Below are 25271 nucleotides of genomic sequence, written 5' to 3'. Positions count from 1 at the left end.
TTTAAAATCTATTCAATTTTGAAATAGTTTTTAAAGTTATAAAGTTGGTTTAGAATTATAAAATTTTTCATTTTTACTTAAAATTTCAATTATTAATAAAGAACTATAGACGGCGGATTTGGTGGGATGAATTGTTCTAGGAAACTAATATTTTTTATTAAATTAAATATTTTTTTGATCTACGTGAGTGAAGAAACAATCCTTCCTAGTATTTCAGGAAATTTTAATTAATTCAAATCACAGTTAGATTATTATCCAGCAAGGATGGAGAACGCTAGTTTAAAGAAACAGAACGGGAAAGAAAAAGAACAAGAAAGTGGGAGTATAGAAAAACCCATGGAAAACTGAATACTCCACTATATTGCTAACGACAGGCAACTTCAATTAGCAGGCCTACTGTTAGATAACTAGCTTTCTAACAGGAACATTAAGAACTGCACCTATGCAGAAAAAATGGCAGCTCATAATGAGCGATCAAAGTATAATTGACATCAGATATGAACACAAAATATCTGTTTTATATATACAAATCAAACTAGCAAAAGATACCAATGCCTGTATCGAATCAAAACCATCTGAGGAAGCGTTGGCATCATTGACATGATCTTATGACCTATTCTCATCTGCATTTCCCTCTGTAATGAGGTTTTGCACCTGGTTGTCATCCTGACTTCTCTCTTTTACAAGGTTTTGCTGCTGGCTGTCATCACCGCTTCTTCCTGAAACAGAGTTTTGCTGCTGGCGGTTGGCTCTGGCACGAGGTCTAGTGAAATATTTTTCTATGAATTCCTCAGCCAAGTCAGGATACTTCCCCTTGATAAAGTTTTCTAGGCATTTTCGGTAGGAAAAATCTTGTTTGCTACCATCAGTCGAAACAACATAGAAGCACCTGCTTTCCTGGAAACTGCTGTGCTTGCTAACCTATTATATCAAAACCTAAGGTTCACTACTGTTGACAAATTATATCGTACATTACAAATTCTCAAAAACAAATGCAATGTAATATACATATACCCATAAGCAATCCCAATCATCATAAAATTGTGAGTTCATGCAGACAGCTAAAAGAAGAGCAACGTCCATGAAAATTTTTAGTTATCATGTCTTTACGCCTCATGCAATCTCTAAATGCGACAATATACATACACATCACTTTCTCCTGGAAAACAAATGAAAGCAAGACTAGGGTGTCCATGCAGATAAAGGCATTTTGGTCGGTCTAAAGGACCAGATAGGTCCCTCCATATCAGCCCCAAATATCACTTGCCTTCATCCACAGTTCCCCCATGTAAAATGATTGGATTTCAAATACAATTTTCACAGGGGTAAATATGTTACTCAGCTCATCAGGAATATGAGTTTAAGCATGAGTTGCCAATGGCCATCCAGCAAACACCAAAGTCCACACAGAAATATCACTTTTACAGTTCAACAAGCCAAATTGATTCTTTCTTTAGAGAAAAGACCATGCCTGTAGATATCACCAACAAATTGGTAAATTGTCCAGAAATTTGTTGACCTCATATCTACAAGCCGAGTAAAAAAGCAACTTAGCATCAGCAACAGAAAGTCCATGTGCTACAATCTCTCTCGGGATGAAAGCAGAAACTCAAATGCGATGCAACATCAAATAGCAAGATGAATAACATAAATTAACTAGTGGTTTGCTTGCATGTTGTGCGGATTTTTAAATATTTAAATTATTACTACATAAAATAGTACATTATTTTTATTATACTTGTATATACTACTTTTTCATAATTATTGATTACATAATGGTTATTATTTCTTAGGAAATTATCCAAATAATAAATAATGTTTTAGTCTGTTGAAATTAAAACTAAACTAAAATAAAAATAATGATAAAAGTTCATTTGCTCTACTGCACTTGGTGACTGGAGTAACATAGCTAAATTGAGTTTCTACTGTTGCTGGTTTGGTCTGGATGGGCATGCAATTTTTTCAGGTGGGGGAGGGGAAGGAGTTATTTGCTGCTGCAATTATTGAGTTGTTGGTTTAGTTGATTATGCAAGGGCCATTCAGCGATGATATTTCTGCTGTTAATTGGAAATTAGGTATGGTGTTAGTGATATTCCTCAATTCTTGCTGGATAGTTCTGAATTATCCTGCAATAGGCCTCTGTTGTAGTTGTTTGGAATCTGGCAAGGTTTACGCTAGCATTGGTTACTGCAATGTTGCTGTGCAAGGGTATGCTACTTTGCAAGGTTAGAATAACTGCTAAATGGCAGTTGTTTAGTGTGGTTGAATAATGGTATGTTGTTTGTTGTTGAGGTATGGTAAATTGGATGGTGGAGCTGCTGGGTCTAATGTATGAGTTGGTTTGGGTTAGAGTATTTGTTCTTTATTCAGTTGTGTTTATAAAGTTTCACACAATTTTTCTTGTTTTTGGTAATAAAATCCTTTTGGGCAACGCAATTTATTTAACATTATTGCTTCAATAATATATCACGTACATGAAAGAGTTAAGTTCTTCCCTTTTTATTGATAAAAAAAGGTAAAGAGAAATGACGTGGATATAAGATATGAACTCTTTTCTTATTTAAAAATTTTATTACTTACTAATTATAGAAATATAACTAAAAAAATGTATTACAAATTTAAATATATCACTTCTCACATTTTATAGCTAAGCAGATAAAGATGTAATAAACTATTTTATTGATCATTTTAAAGATATAATTATTTTTAGTTTTAGATTTTTTTTAATTATAATATATTTAAAATTAGAGTATAAATTTATTTTTTTATGATTTTAAGTTTCTATACTTGTATTTTGTTATTATTCACACAAGAGAGAGAAACTATATAGCATTAATTAATAAATAGCGTTGGTTATAAATATTTGTTTGCAGTTTATTTATTAAAAAAGAAATAAAATATGTTAAAAGTTTTTATTCTATTGTGATTAATATGTTATATTAAAGTTGTAGGAAATTAAAAAGTCAGATACTAATAGTAATGGTCAGAAATTAAAAAGTCATATATAAATTATAATAATAAAGATAATAAATTACATTTATTATGACAATATTAATTAGTAACATTATTAAATATGAAAATATAACTTAAACATGAAAACAAAACATATTAAGTGTACCACTTGGCACAGATAAACAAATTTGCGTGTCAGTTGGCATAATTACACAAACTTAAGCATGCCACCTGTGTATTTCCCTTTATCCTAATTTAGAGATCAGCTTTATATAGATATATAGATTTGCAAAGTAAGATGTCAGATGGTCTAAGCAATATCACAAAAATCATTACACCCTAAAGTGCACGTAAGCAATAAAAGGTACGTAGGAAATAATTTTTCCACCCACAAAATCATATCTTGAGATAAAAGAAAATGAGGTTAAGATGAAAATAGATAAATTCATATATAGACACGTGAGACAGCTAACCAACAATAGCAAGTAAAACAACTCCACTTCGTTATTTTTATCTATTGGACTAATATTTGAAAGGCAATCAGCTTAAACTTTGTGAAGTCTGAAAGTCCATTCATGACTGAGGCATAGGATCAAGTATGCAAAGTCACTAGGGTTCATTGCATTGGTTGAGTTCAGAAATTATCTATGAAATACTCTGACATATAGTTGTCCTATTCAAGGTAACCAATAATGTGAACCCAGACAAAAGCATTGACAACTGCAAATATCATTATTTTCACTTCAAGCGTGGAAGCAAAGCATCCTAAATGTTATGCAGCATGATGACGGGAAGATAAAAAATAAATAAATAAATAAAATGAAAACACACAAGTAACCGCGACAAGGAAAAAAACTGTAGTCAATAATACATACTGTGACATGGTCAATGCCAGAACCCATCTTTGCCGCTTTATCTGGATGATAGTTGAAGACATTATCAAGCACATATGACTGGTCAGCAGCAGACAGTGCATCCCCATCATTGTACCTATATAACAGAGTTTCCATTCCAAGATTTAAAAAGGTGGAATTATGCAGAATAAGGTGCAAGGACACACAAAGGAATCAAAAGGACACGCCAAGTTAATTTCTACATCATGTTAGAAAATATGCTTCATTATGATGAAACACAAGATAATAACTGGATCATATTTCTACAGTAATTAATGAGTACAACATAGAAAACCTACCCAGATTGATGCATTACTCTTCTAATAGACCGCATTAGTGGCTCAATATCAGAAAGAATATCCTGCTCTTCAGATGTAAACATGTCCAACCTCTGTCTGGTTGCTGTATACATCCCACTCATACTAGAATCATCGTGGACATTTCCAGGTGACTTAGCGGGGCGGTTCTTGCTTTTCCAATCAGCACTTTTTGAACCCCAACCTCTTGATCCTTCAGCTCTTTTTCTCTTAAATTCTCCACTCTGTTGTTGTCCCCACTGTTGTTGTCTATCACTCCCATTGCCAGCTTCTGAATCTGGTAGGCCCCAACCCTGGGAACCTGCTGCTTTTACAGACTCATTGGCTGAGCCCCAGCCTTGTGAAACTTCTTGGCTGGCTCCCGAATTTGGCAGGCCCCAACCCTGGGAATTTGCAGCTTTAACAGACTCTTTGGATGAGCCCCAGCCTTGTGAAACTTCAGGACTGGCTCCTGAATTTGGCAGGCCCCATCCCTGGGAACTTTCTGATTTAACAGACTCTTTGGACAAGCCCCAGTCTTGTGTAACTTCAGGAGATTTAGCTGCTTCTGAATCTGGCAGGCCCCAACCCTGAGAACTTGCTGCTTTGAGAGAATTTGCTGCTTTGAGAGAATCTTTTGGCAAGTCCCAGCAATGTGAAACTTCGGGTGACTTGGGTGCTGCTGAATCTGGCAGGCCCCAGCCCTGGGAAGTTCCTACTTTAATAGAATCCTTTGGTAAGTCCCAGCTGCGTGAAACATCAGGTGAATTAGCTGCTCCTGAATCTGGCAAGCCCCAACCCAGGGAACTTCTGGCTTTAACAGAGTCTTTTGGTGAGCCCCAGCCACATGGAACATCAGATGACTTGGGTTTCCCCCAACTGCTATTGTCCACACATGACTCCAAAGGTGGACTTTTGTCCTTACTCCAGTCTTCAGCAGTTGAAGAAGCCCTACCAGATATCAGCTGATTCTCAGTTGCCTTCCTATCCCACCCAGACCAACTATTTGGATTTGACTTCAATAAAGTGGCCCCATAATTTTCCAACTGAGCATCACCTTGAGCCCCTTTTCCCCAGGCAACACCATCATCCTTATCACTGGGCCTCCCAGTTTCTTCTTGAGGTTTAATTGCAAGGTCATCATGTGCTCCGGTTTTCCTCGTTCCCCAACCAGACCAAGAGTTTGTCTCAATTCCAATTTTCTCAGTACTTCCGCTGACATTTTTCTGCCAAGCAGCTGCATTATCCCAACTGCTAGACAGTTCAGGATTTTTTTGCACTTTCATCGCAGGGAGATCAGATTCTTCCGTTTTCCTTGTTCTCCAACCAGACCATGTGCTTGCCTCATCAGTGTTTTCCTTTGCTTTTGTCTGCCATGTAGCTGCAGTATCCCAACCACTTGACTTGTCAGATTGCTCTTGGGCTTTTGTGGAGAGTGCATTTTGTGTTTCAACTGTATCTGTTCCCCAACTAGACCAGGGCTTTTCTTGAAATTCAGCAGTGTCTTCAAAGATGGGCTTCTCAGAACCAAAATTGTGCTCTGGGGACAGGTTCCAGTCAATTTCATCTTCCATAAGCTCATCAACTTCTGCACCTAAACAAGCAGTGACTGATTCTTCCCCATTTGCACTTCTCACCATATTCAGAAATTCATACACATCGGTTTTGCCCTCTTGATTGAAACAAGCCTGGAAAAGAGGAACGATGACATTGAAATAACAAGCATAGAAAATAATTATGAAACATAACCTTCATTAGCAACTATATAACAGTTTTTGGAAAGGAATTGTGAATGGACCCATACCTCCCCCTGGTCCCAGAGCAAATCAAATCGTGATCCTGTACCAACTGCCACACACTTACCCCACGAACAAGATGCAACTACACTGGACAAAGTATCTACATGACACTTTTCTGCAGCTCTCTCAAAACATTTTCTTGGGGTCTGTCAGCCACAAACAAGGATGATAAATTTAACAAATTGCTCTGAATACCTTTCAAGGGACAACAAAATTACATAAAATACTTACAAAGAGAGTTGCCTCAGTAAATGGTACTTGGATATCCAATGAGCGAGATAATGATTTGTACCCGCCAGAATTGAAGCCAACCAAATTTCCAGCACATGTCATGCTATTTGCAAGGAGAACAAGGTGCTCCTTGAGCACACCTTTTGCCACCATTTTCACCGATGTTGAGAGGCGCTGCAAAATCAACCAAAATTCAAGTCCTTTAAGAAAACAGATAGACAAAGGAAAACTATGCATAAGTTAACACCATGTGTAATTGGACCTCTGTTCATCATAAGAAAGTAAAGTGCTAAATGATAAGAGTGCACAGCACACTGATAAAAGAAGATTTATCAGTAGGAGGGATTCAGAAACTTTGTGTCTCAGACAAACAAAATGAAAAGAAACAAAAGGAATACCAAAAGTGATAAAAAAAAAAGGGACGGTTTGTTTTTGTCCATGAATAGGAAAAGAAGTAAATGCGAACACCCTACATTACAGGCTGCTTTACATGCAAATGTAGAAATCTATATATATATATAGCAAGCCAAGTTTTCCTTTGGAGTTGCCACATGGCACTTTTTAAGAAGAATTTTGCCACATGGCACTTCTAATAATAACTTGGCTTGTTAATTAAATAATAATATTTTATTATATTTTCTTTATTCACTTAATTTGTACTCAACATTAATATCTATTGTAGCCTATACAATAAACTAATAAAAAGTTATTTTCTTTTAACAATAACCGGATTTGCTAAGTAATATTCATATTTTATTTTATTTGCTCTGATCACTTTAGTTATACTTTAAATTAATACATATAACAAATTATGCAATTATATTTAATTAATATGATTAATTTATGAAATTAATTTAAATAATTTTCACATGTTTCATATAATATTTTTCTATTCAAGTTAGATTTATTTATAGACAACTATTAATAAATAAAATTATTATCATATTTGTTATCATTTAAAATAAATGAAATAAATTATTTTAATATAGTCGCTTAATTAATTTAACTTAAATAATAAATCTTTCTATAGAATTTTCTCTAACTTCAATATAGATTCAGTTATAGTTAGCTAATTAATGTGGTCTAATTAACAAAAATTATGTTTCTCTTTAATCTTATTATATTAATATTTATATTTTGTTTCAATAAAGAATGTTCAAGTTATATATGACTGGTACATTTTATAACTTGGGCAATTAACTAACAAAAAATAATTATTCTTATCATATATTGATTAACATAATTATTATTATCATTTTAAATAAGAGCAAATTATCTTAATATCATAATTCAATCAATTAATTTGAATAATTTCTGTCTTTTAATGGAATTTCTCAAGCTCCAATTAAAACATAACTATAACTGGCCTAATTAATTAAAAATAATTGTTTTGATTTCAATATAAATTGTCATTAATTAATCATAACTAGATTAAATTAATTGTCATCATTATCGCTTATGACTAAGAGTGTTAAATAAGAATTATATTAGTTGAGTTGGTGAGCAATTAGTGGTATTAGTACCATTGGTTTGCAATGGAAATAATAAAAAGGAATTGTAAAAAGATTGTATAAAAAGAATTATATATTCATTTTAGTGATGTAATTTTATCATAAAGATATAAAGAATTAAAGAAAAATACTAAACATAGGAAAATATTTAACAAAAAAAATTAGAAGGAAAACATTTTTAACAAAGAAAAATTTTTAAATAGTAATTATAGATATTATTATTATTAAATTCAGATAACTCATTGAACTGATGAATCAAATTTGACAACAATTTTATAATCTTATTGTATGAAGAAATAATCCCGTCTGACTTAGTTTATTTGAGAGTTTCAACATTAATGTTTAAATTGTTTTGATAAATAAATTAGTTTTACTTTATTTTAAAAAATAAATTATAGGATTTACCATTAATTTATGCATAACAAATTTAATAAGATACTTCAATTAATTATGGCATAAAATAATTGAAAATTACTACTAAAATAAGAAAAAATACGTAAATTAAATTAAAATACAATTTTGAATATAAATTAATTTGAAGTCAAGTAAATTAAAAAATAAAATTATAGTTATAATTAAAATATAAATAGATAGGCATAGCACGGGTGTTCCACTAGTTTAAACTAAAGAAGATAAGGATAATACCTGAACTGCTTGATCAAATGCACAAGAAACTCCCAACAATTCCTGAACTTGTTTAATGGCATATGGTATAGAACGTGTAGTATCAATCAGGTGAAGAACAGGAAGACATGAATCTAGGACAATTCTCCATCCATCACCACTTTGTTTCACCGCTGATTTCTCAATAACAACATCCAGGGCTAGTTCCCCCTTCTGAGCACTGGAGGGATTTCTTATCCAAGTTGTTGTATCAGGACTAACCCAAATAATGCTTGCAGAGGAAATGCGATGGTCACCTGTCCATTTTAGGGATAGAGTTTACTACTCAGCAAAGATGGCCTCTAGAAACCTTCACTTTTCTTATAGATTGTAGGTCCATATAATCACACAACAGAATTTTAATATAAGTGAAACTATAGAAGTTACTCAATAACAATATAACCCTTCTGAGTTCTTGTGTCTGAAAATTGAGGAAATTGTACTATATAATTGTCTGCTTATGTGCAAACAAGCGGAATAGATGAGGATGAAGTATGATAGAGACAAAACAGAAAAGCAATTTTTTGGTCAGTTATAGGCTTATAGCGGACCAGGACAAAAAGTAGCAGAATGTCATCCCATGGGCTTCTATCAGCCACAAAAATGCCCTGCTATGGTGTCAATTTTTATTCAACTGCAACCTTAAAAGCATAGTCCTACAACTAAGAGACTTGGTAGGTGAAAGAAGATTACCATTAGCTGGCATTTGTGAGTAGAAGAGATGAGAAAAGGGGCATCATTTCTCACTATACTGTTCAGTTGCTTAAAATATCTGGTCTTCAATAGTCCAATCTCTTTCTTTGCCATGAGACTGGTTATCCTTTGATCTGTTCTTAAACTTCTAGCTTGTTAATATTCATATGGGTTGGAAAAGGTTGGACAATTTTTCTTGTTTCAATTTAAATTTCAAAAGGTTAGCAGGCATCCTTAATAACACTCAGGAGTCAGGATAGTATAGTTGAAGATGCATTACTCAAACCTTTTGGGCGCTAGAGCACCTCATCATCCAAAATCTCATTTTTCCTTTTCTCTTTCTTTTTTCTTTTTTCCTTCTTCACTTTATTTTTTTACCGTGATGATGTCTGCAGTCAACTGCAGACCACATGCAACGTAATAGGGCTGAACACCTGCAGCCAACGCACATACTGTACAACCCCCCTTATCTTAGAGCCTTTTTAATAGAATATGTTTATGCTGAAAGCTAAAGGAATGTATTATCCAATCATTCAAACTGCATTTCCACATATCAAGAGAAATTTCATACCTATAAAGCTAACTACAATCACATTCTAATGAGAACTCATAGAAACCTAAAGCAAACATCATCAAATGCAAACAAATAACTACCTTTGATTATTGTCTCCAACAAGACAGGACAAACCACATCGGCGAAGATATGTGAAATGTTCTCCAAATGAACATCTGGGTCTAGCCAAAAGAACGTCAAGCACGGCATGCTAGACCATTCATCAGCATAAGATTGCTCAAAAGAGCAACATTCACTATAAAGAAGGAAGTATAAATCAAAAGAAAGATTAGATTTAGCAATTTCAAAGTGCAGTAATAATTATAAACAATTTAAACAAACATCCATGCAAGCAACCAAGCCAAGCTGAAACTAAAATCAACTGAAATGGTTTATCTGGCAGTAGGTATTAGCATCTTGTCAAAAAGGTTTCAAGACTGGATTTCTTGATCCACAAACCAAAGGCAGGGTTCTTGGAGAAAATAACAAGCATCTACCAAGGGACCCAAATGATGGAATTGTTAGCCCTTATAACAATACAACTTACTCCCATAATTTCAGGTCATGTGACACTATTCGCCTATTTGGAATTGCGCTAGAGCTGCTGTTGAAAAAAGCACTTTCCTAAATACAATAGTTAGAAAAATTAAAAAATTGATTTAAAATTATTTTTAGCATAATTTAATAATAAGAATACCAAAATAACAAAATAGGTTTTCTCAAACTGCTTTTTTCAACAGTATATAAAATGTAGCTTTTTCAGAAAAGCACTTTTCTGACCTTCCCCAGTCCCCTACATCAACGCCAAACAGGCTTTATATAAAATGATTAGAAAGGGATTGAATTAACAAAAAAGGAAAAAGACGCTGCAATTTCTCTTCAATGATATGCAACTACTATCTAAAACATCATTTGCTTCCAAAATCAAAACTACATTTACGAGAGAACTTCAGAAATTAAGTTTCTCACAATATTACATAAATCTTATACACCCAAAAAAACCATGATTCAATTTCATGTCAGTGTAACTCTAGCAGAATAAGTTTAATATCATGATCATCTTATTATTTTACGCTCTGATTCATTAAATGTCAAGCAAATTTGTTGTTGCCCAATTCTCTTTGCAGCATCAAAAAGAAGCTGCAAAAAGAGAGTTCAACTTCGAGAACTTAAGCACCACTCTTTCTCGAGATGACATGCCATCAGCTCATAAGATTCATTACAGAAACTAACCTCTAATTTTGAATGTAACTCACAAACTAACCTCATAGACACCTCTATCTTTTTAAAAATAGCATGCTTTTTCTTCTTTCGAAATGAAGTGATAGTATCTTTGCACTTTTGAAGAATAACCTCCATACCAACATTCAGTTCTTGCAACTTCATCTGTTATATGAGTTCCAGTCAGTAACAAAAAGGATATGAAAAGCAGTTCAACTTCTAACAAGCAACCAAAGACATTCATATGTTAAAATGTTTTAGGAACCAAATAGATTACCTTTTCAAGATGAATATGACCAACAAGGCTGGCATCTGCTATTGTTTGCTGCTTCTTGTATCTGCTCATAAGAAGCCATCAGATTTTAATTTAAAACCGTAAAAAATAGAACCAAAAAAAAAGGCAAGGTATGATGATAGACACAAAGTAAGCAAGGCATTATAACAGACACAAAGTAAATGAGATGCATTGGCAACCAAAGATCATCATATTATTGAAAAGAAAAGGCAAATTTGACAAAATAGAGTCCTTGAACCAAAACAATAAACAATTGAACTTCCATCCTTTCTTTTAATTAATGGCTTAGCCACCAACTTATTTTCACTATCTCTCGGCAAAATTTGCTACCATTCGTGTATACTAGACTACAAGAGGCACAGTGATTTAAAATATTGCAGTTATATTTTCACATTGCACAAATTATAGGTCATCTCCAAACAAAGACAAACCATGGAAAGTAAGATCAACTGAGCAAATTCAAGGAACATATCCCTACTGCACTATCATGAATAAATAATTCATGGCTGGGCAAGGTTTAACAATTTGCAATAATTATACTGATGTCCAGAAAAAAGTTTTGAATATAAAAATTCCATTCACAAAGTAATATATAGACTGGTGAGTTGAAGGATGACATAAAGATAATGTCACAATTTGAGCCTGTGTGGAACTATCTCCACCCAGCCAACCTGTTATTGAGATTGTTTATTGTTAAACATAAGCTTGGGTCATATCATAACAAAATGTTAAAAACAAGATAAAGAAGGCGAGGAAGAAGAAGAAGAAACATAAGCAAGAAAGCAAAAACTTAGCAATAACAGAACAATGATTCATAAGATACAAAGAATATCAACTTTTACTACCCCAGACAAAACTAAAGATGATTTTTTTGTCAAAAATCAATAGCAAATTATCAAAATCTTACAACATATACAAGTGCAAAAATAGCATTTGCATTAAAAAACAAATTAAAGGAAATGTTTAACATATCTAATGATAATGACAATGTTGATAATAACAGCATATAAAAAGCATAACAAAAACTTAATACCAAAGCCCTGGTCAACAACAATCCCAACACTGATATCAGATGATTCAATAGAAAACAAGTTTAAGGGTTTGTTAAGCATTATTGGCCATTGTTGAGACAAGCATTTTCTAATATATATTAGTTAAAAGTATTAAAAATTGATCAAAATTACATTAAACATATTTTAACAATAAGAAAACTGAAATAACGAGACAACTTTTCCAAACCACTTTTACAACAGCATCTAACATGTTGCTTTTTACAAAAAGTGTTTTTCTAAACCTGAAACTCAATGCCAAACCTCAAGAAATTACAGCACACAATTGACAAATATATGCATAATACAAGTGCAAAAAGATTAAAAAAATAAAAAAAAGTCTAATACAGTATTACAGACCACTTACTCAATCATAAAACACTTTGCAATATCTTTAAGAATTACTCTCTCCAAGCTATTCCTCACCAAGTAAGCCGCTTTTTCCTGGCAGTAACTTCTCCCACAACCACAATCATTAAAATATAAAATGATGCGACGATCTGTAAGATCATTCTTGAAGTTAACTCTGCACAGAAGTATTTCCTGAGAAGAAGTAAAATAGAAAAGCAAGATCACATACATTGAGATATAGCAAACCCCACAGCTGACAGAATAAAAATTTAGTTTACAATAAGCACTTATACCTTCATCAACTCCCATGAGGAGTTGCTACTTGGAGTAGAGTCAAGAACTGCTTTGTATGCAGGATTGGACATAGCAGTTGCAGCTAATACTCCTACAGGTTCACCCGCAGGGAATAAACTCTGCGCCGTAACTCCTGAATTTACTCCATACTCAAACTGGATTATTGAATTGCTGCACACATTCCTCACTGTTCCATCATAACAAATCACTACATCCCGAAGGATAGCCATCAAGTTCTTGAACAAGGTTCCAGGTTCAGATAATCCCCTTGATGACCGAACAATAACCTCTCTTGTAGATATTGAGTGTACCATCTCTTCATATGGATCTAACCCATGAAAGAAACAGCTTTGAATCAATCCATACTGTGCAGATGGATAATCAACTAAATCAGAAGGATATTTTCTCTCAAAATGAGAAGCAACATCCTCAACCAATGTCTTAGTATAGAACTTCCCTCTGTCTGAAATTTGCAGGCCCAAGAAGCCAATTTGTTGAACTAACTTAGTCATGGCTGAATCACTCTTACAGTCAATTAATTCACCTAGGGAAGATGATCTCAAAATAAATTCTTCAACAGGTAGTTTGGCATACCGGATGTGATTCTCCAATTGCAACTCCACCAGTTCATTGTATCTTGACCTTAAGTGACTAAGCAAAGGAGAAATGACCTTAAAGTCTCTATGAATACTCTCCATGGCAGCCCTAAATATGTAAAAGTCCTTCAAGTCAACACTAAAACCTTCAGAAAACATATTTTCCATCAACAACGGCTGCAAAGAGTTAAAGAATTTAAAAACGGCATCAGGACCTTTCTCAAAAAAGATAGAGATGACAACTTCATTAATGATGGCCTGCACACTATCCCTACTGAAGTCAACCTTCACAAAGTCCCCTTCACTGATTAAGTACCTTTCCCCAATGCAATCAAACAAAGAAGGCAAAGCCATTTGTAATATCTGTGGAGCAGTCCAAAATGGGCCAAAATGGTGAACTTTCCTCAAAGCAGGCTGTGGCAAAGAAGATGATACAAATAAAGCTAATTGCTGAGCAGCTGCTTTGTTCAAGAAGTTTTCCTTAAACATTCTCTTCAAAGATAAAAGAGAATCTGTGGTCAGTTGTAAATTCAGATTGCCACTATGGGAGCTAAGCAATTGCTTCTCAACTGAGAACAACTCCAAGACTTCCGCTTTTGCAGCAAGAGACTGAGGATAGAATAGATGAATACAATCACCATCAAAATCAGCACTCAAGGGCCCACATATAAGAGGATTAATCTTCACAGTATGATCATCATGCACATAAACAGACAGTGCTTGCAAAGAATGCTTGTGTGTTGTTGGTGGTCTATTGATGAAGACTTTATCTCCATCCATAATTCGCCGATGGACAATCTGACCTGGACGAAGGAATGTGTGTCCCTTGGAACCTTCTCTGAGCGAATAAGTGGAAGATCCATCCTTGTATGTCAGGCACAATTTGTTGTCCACAAGCTCTTGCAGATGCTTGATGTTGTGCACATTAACCCTCTCCTCAAATGTGATTCTCTGAGCAATTTCGAAAGGGATGCCAATCTCATTCACACGCTTGTACGCATCACCTGTAATCACACTGCGTGAAGAGAATCCAGAACCCTTTCTAATGAACAAAGTCCTCATTTTCTCAAGCCATGCTTTGGTTGAGGAATCATTGGACTCCTTGTGTACCCCAAATCTTGCTTCAACATCCCGAGATGCTCTTGCAGTACCCCTAACTTGAAGATATTGATCCACTGCCGACTGCAAATCAACAGCTTCAACTTCATGGGATTCAAAATTTGCTGGGCCAGATCGTGAGCTTTTGATTATCTCAACTTGCTTAAGAACTTTCTTAAGCATAGATATAGAAAGATCCTAAAATGCAACATGGAAGCTATAAGCAGTAAGTACCAAATTCAACTATAGATATAATGGCTAAGGTGGAAAAAAAAAAGTTTGCAACTTACAGAGGACATGACGCTAATGCCATCCGAAATGTCTGGAACTGACAAACAGTTAGGTGGAACCGGTATATATCGCATGATATAACCATCCTGAGGAAAATACCCTTTTCTAGCAAGTTTTTTCCTAGTCTCTTGTGGAATTCTCCTAAGCATTTCCATCACCTGACATATTGAAGCACCAACCCACACCAACACCATGTATAAGACAGATGCACATAGAGATGAAAAAGAAAAATGAAAAGAATTGCATCAAAAAGCAAGCTCATATTTTCATCTAATGGGAGAAATGGATGTCTTATAGTCCACAAAACATGGTATCGACAAAGCATATGTTTGTATAGGTATGGATTTTGTTCTAAGATTTGAAGCCATAGCTCTGCAAAAAGTTCAATAGAGAAACCACTCATGGCCTCTTTAATTCTCTGGAACCAACACAAGCACTAATAAATCCCTCATTGATGCAGTAAATAAGCAAAACATCATTGCTACTTCCTGAATAAGTATGACTGAAACAAATGCAGAGGTACACCTACTGCAGGAGTAAACACATGAATATGAAGAGAAAATGACAAATAACTAACTATCAAGCAGAAAAGAATGATCAGGAACATGTGCATCAAGAGGAAACAACAAAATCTTGTAGACCAAAAAAAAAAATTTTGAGAGAGAAAAGAGTGAATTAGAAACTCATAAAGAGAGTAAACCACCAATTATCCTATAAATAAATAATGACCATATAATGCCACAATAGCAAATATCAAAGATAAAGCATGAGGTACTAGAACCAAACCTCACAGGGAAGCAATGTTCGGATGATGTCGTCACCGTAGCGAAAACCATATCTTTCTAAGAAATTCCAAAAACCATCTCTCATTCTCATCCTAGATGGTAGCTTCAATTTCAAAAAGAAAGCACCATCTGTTGTTTTAATATCTTTAATAGAAATTTGAGAAGCCTCCTACAAAAAAGAGGGGGAATTAAGAAAATCTAGGCATAAAGCCTTTCACTTATATCCTAGAATATTTTTAACATAAGAAGTTGAATGCCAATTGCCAATTTGTAAAGTCATCTTAAATGAAGAGGAAGAAGACGGGGAGTAACCAAGAGAGTGGACAAGAAACAAAAATTTAATCCCAAAAAGAAAAAGAAGGCATCCAAACAAAAAGGACTTGAAACAAGTATAATAGCAAATTAATAAGGAAAACTTGCCAAGCTATAAATGCAATATATTATCTACATACAATAAGTAAGCATAACATCTGCACTGCAAAGCCAAGGGAAAAATGAAAAGAATTCAACACTCTTATGCTCACCTCACAACACGAAAACAATCGTTCAGCCACACCATTGCTCTTGACCTGAAACTGCATGTTATAAACTCTTAAAAAGTTAAGCTTATAAACCAAAAGCAAAAATTTAGAGAGCAGAAAAATACAAGGTGCTCCACAAATACATTGACCAACTCTTAATACATCATTGTTCTTAAAAGCATCAAGGAATGCAAGAAATACTAGCATTCTCTACAGTATTTCCACACTTCATTTCCTTTTCTCCATTTTTATTATCCTTAATGTGAGAGGTATGTCTTGCTTTATGATTTGTATTAAACACAATCAAAAATAAGGAAAGATTTTGAGAAAAAGTCAATGCCATGTGTTAACAAACAATTTCTGCTCTTGTCAAAATTAAAGAACTAAATGAAAGATGGAGGAATGTGAAATCTGAAAGTACCTTATTTGTTTTCATTTTCAAGCACTTTAAGCACAATAAGCTTAACAATCGCTTCAATTCACTAACATGACTTGGATGATATATTGGTATTGGCAGTTCAATATAACCAAAGTGACCTGAACACATCAAAACAAAAATAAAATACTGAACTCCACTTTCCAAAATAATATAAGATATCACAGTTATCCACGTAAAAGTTATTGTTTCTTTTATTTAGGGAAGAACAAATAAAAATTGCATACCTTCACATTTTCCAGGTTCAGATGTGCCACAAGACTCGCATTTACCAAATTCAAGTGGCAAACCAAGGAATGGATTTGTAAGCTGACTAGAATGGCTTATGGGGCAGTCACTAACAGATGCCGTAGACTGTTCAACAATGGAGAATAAAAAAATTACATGATACTATTTTGGGGAAAAAAAAAATAAAAAGCTTTACAAGCATTGTAGTCAAGGCCAAAGGTCAGCGCAGATAAACAGACAAGCATGGAAGCAAAAGACTCGAATTAAGTAAGGAAAAAACAAAAGGCAGAATTATACTTACTATTTCCTTATGAGTCGCCAAACCAAATCTGATTCCAACTACCTCCCCCTCCAAAATGGTGGGTTGAACATTGTCCTCCATTTCCTTATGAACAACTGAAAATTATGCCGAGAAAAAAGGATGATAAGTGCCAAAAGATCTGACAAAAAGACAAGCAAAACAAAAGTACAGCAATACCAAAAGAAAGTATGTCCAACTTCCCCCAAAATACTAATCCCGATAAACAAATAACAAGTATTAACTAAAAGATCATACAAAATTAAAAAGAAAATGAGATGAAAACAGTATTAGAAGCCATGACAATTTTTATAATTACCCTAGAGTATGAATCCAAAGAAAAATGGAGCAATCAACTCACTAGAGTAAAAAAAACATAAAGAATAATGCACCTTATTTTAGTTCTCTAAGCTCCAAGGATTAAAATAGTTTTTTTTAAAAACTGCATTTTCGCGCTCTGTCCATTTTCCCTCCCGCAATTTTACAAACCTCAAGAGACTAAAAACACAAAAACAGAGAACGAGGAATGAAAACCAAAATTACCTATAAAACACGTCTAGTCTCCGCTTTAATTCCGCTGCTTTCAACACCAAAACACCTGTTTTAAGACCACAAAACACAAACCAAAGAAAATGCACTAGTTATATGAGTGAGAAAAAGCAAGTAAAACCCTGTTTGACTCCGTAGAAAACTAAAGCAAAGATAATAAGCAAAAAAACCCAAAATGCCTCATGTTCTGCTTCACTTCACATAAGAAAAAAAATTAGACATTTCAAAAATAAAACCATCAATAGAGTGCTTGAAGGTTTCTCCAGTTTGAGAAAATGACCATCCATGATCCGGTGTCAGAGTCTTCCCTCTTCCCACCGCATTTTCTCCCTCTCTTCCAGCTAGTAAACACCAACAAACACAAAGGCAACCATAGAGAGAAAACCCCACCTGAAAATTTCCAGTTCCTTCTGAGCTTAAACTCGGCGATTCTGACCCCCAAAAACCCTAAAATTAAGAGTGAAAAAACCCCAACAATGAAGACAGAGCAAATGGGTTTCTAAAGCTCAGGTAAGAATCGAAATTTTAAGAGCTACCATACAAAAATGTGTTGGTTGTACTGAGCCTTTTGTGCGTTTGAGTTGGAGAGAACTTTGCATGCAGAGAAATTTACCTTTTTTTTTTTATAAAAATTTAATTCGTTTTTCTAGTTTTTAATTGGACTCTGGTTCTCGGGTTTCTTGTATATGAAGAGACTTTAATGCCCTTGTGGATTGCCTTAACATATACAAGAAGCCTCGAATGGCAATGGCTAAAATGGGGCTTTTGTGATTATTTCATAAAAGGAAGTGCAGAAATTATTTGGGCAATAAGTCCATATTCACCCTGTAAATTTTCAGGGATGATCAAAATAAGTTTATTTTAACTTTTTTGCCAAATAAACTTATAATTTTATATTAAAAATCAATTAAGAATTATCTTTATTTTAAAATATTATTTTTAATTAAAATAATATTTTGATTTATTATTTTTTATTTAAAATAATATTTATAATTTACAAAAAAATATTTTATTATTAAAATACATATTTTAATATAAAATTATCTATTTAGCTTTTAATATAAAATTATAGACTTATTTAGTAAAAAAAAATATATTTGATTATTAATAAAAATATATATAATATAGATTTAATTTTTTTTTAATTATTAAATGCATTCAGAATACCTTTAACTCTTTTAATTAGTACAAAATTAACTATAGTTAAAACATTATAAACAACTTACACCTTGTTTGGATGGAACTTTTGAAACTTCTATAAAGTTTCAAAGCCATCATTGTTTATTTTAGAAAAGTTTTCAATTGGGATATTTTATTTTATTCTACAACCATCGTTTGAAAGTTTAAGCTTAGTTTTATAAATTTTTATAACTATCATTGTTTGATTTAATACAATTTTTATTAAAAATTAATTTGTTCAGTTGATTATCTATAATATTTTGTTTAATATTTCCATAAATTTTTAGTCTGATAAATAACTTTTAAATTTAAATTATTTAATTTATAGTAATTAATTAAAATTATACTAGTAATTATAACCTAACTATATAAATCTTATACCCATTTCTTCTATTTTTTCAGAATTTACCCATTTTAGATTCCTAAAATATAAATAATTTATTCTGAAATCGCTAAGTCCGAGTGTTTGATGAGAAATAAGTCCAACAATAAATTTTATTTCCTTTAATCATTCTACTTTCAAAAAAAAATCTAAAAAATAGCATTTCTTTCAAAAAAATATAAATGTATTTAAAAAATAATTTAAAAAAAAATAATAGAAATAAAAGAATTCAGCGAAATATAACATATAAACAAAACCTTAAACAATAAGATTAAAACCCACCAAAGTATATCTAAGTCTCTGTCTAGATCCAAATTCAAAATCAAAATCTTAACTCAAAAAAGACTTTGAAAATCTTTTACTACCACTCGTTCCACCATAAACATCAAGGATTAGTTTTTTACAAACACAAAAAACATACATTGCTCCAAATCAAAACTCCCACAGGAGAAAAAAGCCTAAAAACTCTTAATCTTAATACCAAAATCATAAGAAGAGGCACTCAAAATTGCAAAAATATAGAGAAATTCAACCATGGTACCAAAAAGATTGAAAAACCAATATGAAGTTCAAAAAGTCTCACCATTAGAGTTTTATTGTTACATATTAAAGATTAACGTTAGAATAGCCAAACCTTCATTAATAAAATATGATCACCGTAAAAAAGAATATGAAATTAAACCGCCATAAAATAATAAAAAATAGACAAACAGTCATAAAGAGGTGGTGGATAGAGCCATGTTCACTCATATTAGTGTTAAGGGTCACCATATTGATTTCAAGCTTGGTTCACGACTCATAAAGTGCCTACTCCTAAAAAAATATGCCGCTCTCGATCATCAAACCTCTTACCAAAACATCCTTAAGTCATAAATTATAATCCTTTACAATACTAAAAAACTCATAAAGAAAAAGAAGTAAAAGAACATATTTACACTAATAGCGATGGTTGAAACGGACACTCATACACTGGATTAGAGGAAAGTTGTTTCTAGCCCCTTTTTATATAATCGACATAGAAATGGATTGAATAGAGAAAAATCCTAGAATCTGTAATACCCGGCTAGATTCCGGCGTCAGAATTTCAATCTTCCGATGGAATCTCCGTTGGAATCCGGAATCTCGGATACCGGAACCTCTGGAATGGTAAAATATGTTTTTGCAAAATGCTTTTATGGTTTTAATGTTAACTTTTTGAATTAAATTTTTTAAAAAGAAGAAAAATATTTTTGAGGGATAGGCCCAGGTTTGGTCGCCGAACCTCATATTCGGCTGTCGAACATGGTGCTGTCGCTTGAGCTCTTTCGGCCCCCGAAGGTGGTCTGGCCAGCCACCTATAAGAGGCTCTCAGCCCGAAAATGAGAGAATTTTCTCTCTCCATTTCCGGGCAAGGTGAGTCTCCGCCACCCCTTGATGATCTTGTGATTTTCCTTCAAATCTCTCAAAATTTTTATGAGTTTTTATCTTGTTTATGAAGATTTTAAGCTTAATCTAAGATTTTGAAGTTTGGAGACCCTTTCTCCTCATCTCCAAGTTTGGGGTCGCATCTACCCTTGATCTTCAAGAGGTAAGTGTAGATCCTTGCCTTTTTATATGTTTTAAGTAAGTTTTAAGAGGGTTAAAGGGTTTTTAATGCATGATATGGTTAGATCTAGAGTTATAGGCTTTGAGTTGGGGTTTTTGATGAATGTATGCTTATGTGATACTTTTGTTGTTTTTTTTGGGGCTTAAGTAAGTTTTTATACCCTTATGCATGTTGTAGGAAGTTGAGAGTGAGAATTTGAGAGTTTCGGGGCTGAAATGCATGAGACAGAATCGAGTTCTGTCATTCTGGAGAACCCAGGTTCGGTCGCCGAACCTGCATGAGAGGCAGCCATTTTGGCCGCCTAACATGCCCCCGAAAGCATGCACTTTCGGATCTGGAAGGGAGTTTCGGCCGCCGAACCTGCCCCCGAAAGTCCCTGACTTTCGAATCTGTGGAGGACTTTCGGCCGCCGAACCTGCCCCGAAGGACCCCGACTTTCGAATCTGTAGAGGACGTTCGGCCGCCGAAAGTACCGCCGAAAGTCCTCTGCCCAGCCTTCCTTTGCTTGTTTCTTATGCATGTTTTATGATGTTTTAGGGGGTTTTTGGGGAGATGTTTAGAGTCTTGCTAGAGTTATGTTTGGTCCCTCACTTAAGTCCACTTGTATAGGATCAGACCCGATAGACCGTAGAGGCCAGCAGTGTAACGACCCGGAAACCGGACCGCTACCGGCGCTAGGGTTCAGATCGACTTAAGGTCACCGGAACCCATAGCAAGCCTACTATGCATCCTGTATGCCTAATAAAATCCCAGACATGAATATACATTTTCATAAAAACTTTAAACTTTTCATATAACAAGCTTGACTTGTACATACATCATAACTCTATATATATATAAACCCCATACTAGAGCCCTCATCAAATGCTCCAGTAGGGTCAACATCATAAACATCAAGCTTGGTTCAATATATCTCATCATTAAAACTTTTACATAAAAACATGTTCACTGGGATTTACAACATAAACTAGGGAAAAGCACAATTCTATTCCATTACATATTATATGTCCACTACTAACTATTACCAAAAACATAAACATCACCCTTGCCGACTTCCCGTGCTATCTCTGACCTATAGACCTGTGGGTTAGGGGAAAGGGGTAAGCTACAAGAGCCTAGTGAGCAGAACAGTAAAAACAGTTTAATAAATTATGCTCATATGGAATACATCACAACACAAACAATACACATCAAGGATGGACTTGTCACCAGTAATTAGGGATGTAAACGGGTAGGGTACTCGTGAAATTGAGGGTACCCAAATCCGAATCCGATTATATATAAAATTTTCAAACTCGTCCCAAATCCGTTTAGTATTTTAATTTTATTACCCGTACCCGTTCCAAATCCGTTTAACAATACCCGCATAATACCCGAACCCGACCAAACCCGATTTTTTTTAATTCAATTCAATGATAAAAAATTTAAAGATCTGGATACTCATCTTCCTTTTCTTATGCACCACATGAATTTAATTCCAAAACCATCATTATACATATTAAAAAAAGAATGAAGCAAAAACTGTTATCAGCAATATCCAAAACCCACAACTGACATTCAAGAGAAATTTGAAAATCCAAAGTAATGAAGAATATAGCAATTCATACTAAAAATTAAGAAAAAAAAAAAGAAAGAAAGAAAAAGAAAAACAACCAGAATATTAAAAAAAAAATATGAATGCTTATTATTATTATTATTATTTTCAATGTTCATGTGGTTACCGGAGGAAAGGAAGCAAAGAAGAGACGACGGATCAGAGGACGGACACAGGGGAGCAGGGTAGAAAATAATAAGATCCACTCTTTTTTTCTTTTCTTTTTCTTTTTGAGAATATTGTGGGAGATGTCAGATGTGTGGGAGATGTGGTTACCCATGGAAAGTGGGACTGTGGGAGATGTCACCGACCGAAGAGAGGAGATATCGGTAACTGGAGAGAAATGAGACGTCGCCGGGGAGAGAAAGGAGACGTCGCCGGTGCCGATGCCGATTGGGGTGCCGGCAGTCAGTGAAGTGGGGAGAGAGGGACCCGTGGAAAGTGGGACTGTGGAAGATGTCACCGACTGGAGAGAGGAGATATCGCTAACTGGAGAGAAAGGAGACGTCGCCGAGGAGAGAAAGGAGACATCGCCGGTGCCGATGCCGATTGGGGTGCCGGCAGTCAGTGAAGTGGGGAGAGAGGGAAGGGAAGCAGAGGAGAGAGGCGCCAACGGAAAGAGAGAGTTAAAATGAAAAATGGAATGAGGGATTAGGGTTAGTTTGTTAATATAGGTAATCGGGTTCGGGTAATGGGTATCCGATCACTTAATTCCGAATCCTACTCGAATCCGAGACGGGTAAAATTTTTCAAACCCGAACCCGCCCAAATCCGTTTTATAAAAATCCAAATCCGTTCTAATAGGATTTGGGCGGATCGGATACCCGTAAAAACCCGCCCGCCTGACATCCCTACCAGTAATCCTCTACATATCCAAATAATGTCCGGCCCTCGACGGAGCTCCTCAGGACTTCCTCTTAAACATAACATGTCCAACTGTGCCAGGGGCGTAGAATGGGCAACCCTGAACTTCTATATCATATCATATCGTATCATGTCATATCGAGGGCTAATGGGTCATCCAATATCCATCCACATCAACAGTAAAATATGCAATGCATCATATTCGTGGATTCTAATGCAACAATCTATAAACATGGCAATCGTGATGCATGAACATGCTTAAAAGTTTAGTTACTTTAAAACATAGTTCAGTTCTACTCACCTCTGGCTGACGCTTGACTAACTCTAAAACAGTTGACTCACTGCTGGTCTCTTCGGTCTCTCGAGTCCGATCCTACACAGGTGGACTCAAATGAGGGACCAAACATACTCTATAAGGACTCTAAACATCTCCCCAAAAACCCCTCAAAACATCATAAAACATGCATCGAAAACAAGCAAAGGAAGGCTGGGCAGAGGACTTTCGGCGGCAGGTTCGGCGGCCGAAAGTCCCTACAGATCCAAAAGTCAGGCACTTTCGGGGGCAAAGTTCGGCGGCCGAAAGCCTTCACAGACCTGAAAATCACTAACCTTTGGAGGCAGGTTCGGCGGTCGAAACTCCCCTCTAGAGCCAAAGTCCATACTTTCGGGGGCGAGTTTAGGCGGCCAAAGCTGCCTCCTCTAACAGGTTCGGCGGTCGAATCTTGCTTCTGCGGCCGAATCTGGGTTCTCTCGAAGAGTAGAACCCGATTCTGCCCCACATAACCAGCCACCCAAAACTCCCAAAACTCACACTCACATGCATAAGGGGCACAAAACTAACTTAAGCCCCAACAACCAACAACAAAAACATCACAAGGGCATACATTTGGCATAAAGCTAACATAAACCCTAAAACATAGATCTAACCAAAACATGCATTATAACCCCTTAAACCTTCACAAAACTTAATTAAAAACATGAGAGAGGCAAGGATCAAGGCTTACCTCTTGGAGATCTAGGAGTGACAATAACCCCAACATGGAGATGAGTCAAACGGTCTCCAAAGCTTCAAAACTTCGATTTAAGCTTAAAAACTTCAAAAACAATATAAAAACTCATAAAAAACTTGAGAGATTTGAAGGAAAAACACAAGATCACCAAGGGGTGGCAGAGACTCACCTTGCCCGAAAATTGAGAGAGAAAACTTGTCCATTTTCGGACAGGGGGCCTTTTATAGGTGGCTGGCCAGACCACCTTCGGGGGCCAAAGGAGCTTCCGAAACCGCCCCATGTTCAGCGGCCGAACCTGGGCCTTTCCCTCAATCTCTTTTCTTTTCTTCTTTAAAACTTTTAACTCAAGACCAAACAATAAAACCATGAAAATCATTTTGTAAAAACATATTTTACCCTTTTAGAGGTTCCGGTATCAGAGATTCCAGATCCCAATGAAGATTCCGTCGGAAGATTGGAATTTCGACGCCGGAGTCTAGCCGGATATTACATTCTTTCCCCTTTTAAGAACATTCGTCCTCGAATGTTCAAACAACACACATGCAAATATAGACATCAAGAAGCACATAAAGACATAACAACACTCACCTTAAAAGAGATAAGGGTATTGTTGGAGCATAGACTCCCGGGTCTCCCAGGTGCACTCTTCCATGTTGTGGTGATTCCAAAGGACTTTCACCATCGGGATTTCCTTGTTCCTCAACTTTCTGACTTGTGTGTCTATGATCCGCACTGGCTATTCAATATAAGTGAGATCTCCTGAGATTTTCACCTCTGATTCATTAAAAACCTTACTCGGATCCGACACGAACTTCCATAACATGAAAACATAGAAAATCAGATGGATTCTCTCCATAGAAGCAGGCAAATCTAACTTATAAAATACATTCCCAACCTTTTGCAAGATTTCAAAGGGTCCGATGTACCTTGGAGCTAGTTTACCCTTCTTCCCAAAATGAATCACCCCTTTCATAGGAGACACCTTAAGCAATACCCTTTCCCCCTCCTGGAACTCTACATGCTTCATGCGGGTGTCTGCATAACTCTTTTGCAT

At 35.1% G+C, this 25271-nt stretch overlaps 1 protein-coding gene across 2 annotated transcripts; it reads right to left on the bottom strand.

Annotated features, from left to right (window-relative positions):
- Positions 1 to 339: 339 nt before the first annotated feature.
- On the bottom strand, positions 340 to 18212 carry LOC110612899 (DNA-directed RNA polymerase V subunit 1). 2 transcript variants are annotated; one of them, XM_021753743.2, is made up of 19 exons: positions 17994 to 18212; positions 17598 to 17652; positions 17058 to 17152; positions 16756 to 16882; positions 16514 to 16629; positions 16096 to 16146; positions 15573 to 15740; positions 14786 to 14944; positions 12801 to 14693; positions 12524 to 12699; positions 11090 to 11150; positions 10856 to 10977; positions 9693 to 9847; positions 8328 to 8602; positions 6172 to 6345; positions 5946 to 6086; positions 4145 to 5829; positions 3828 to 3942; positions 340 to 921 (listed from the first exon to the last, which is right to left on the bottom strand). In XM_021753743.2, the coding sequence occupies exons 3-19, from the start codon at positions 17136 to 17138 to the stop codon at positions 607 to 609; spliced, it is 5814 nt and encodes a 1937-aa protein (XP_021609435.1). In that variant the 5' UTR covers positions 17139 to 17152; positions 17598 to 17652; positions 17994 to 18212; the 3' UTR covers positions 340 to 606. The 2 variants fall into 2 exon arrangements, with proteins under 2 accessions (XP_021609435.1, XP_043811761.1); XM_043955826.1 differs by having other exon boundaries at positions 16096 to 16140.
- Positions 18213 to 25271: the final 7059 nt, after the last annotated feature.

Source organism: Manihot esculenta, chromosome 4, assembly GCF_001659605.2.
Source record: "Manihot esculenta cultivar AM560-2 chromosome 4, M.esculenta_v8, whole genome shotgun sequence".
Lineage (NCBI taxonomy): Eukaryota > Viridiplantae > Streptophyta > Magnoliopsida > Malpighiales > Euphorbiaceae > Manihot > Manihot esculenta.
The sequence above is the reverse complement of the archived record's forward strand: the minus strand, read 5'-3'. Positions and strand labels throughout refer to the sequence as shown.

Coding starts and splice junctions, on each gene's coding strand:
- LOC110612899 (XM_021753743.2), bottom strand. CDS start 17,138: ATGGAGGACAATGTTCAACCCACCATTTTGGAGGGGGAGGTAGTTGGA. Junction 14,694..14,785: donor GCATTAGCGTCATGTCCTCT/GTAAGTTGCAAA, acceptor GTTGCATTTTAG/GATCTTTCTATATCTATGCT. Junction 11,151..12,523: donor GCAAAGTGTTTTATGATTGA/GTAAGTGGTCTG, acceptor TCTTATGAGCAG/ATACAAGAAGCAGCAAACAA.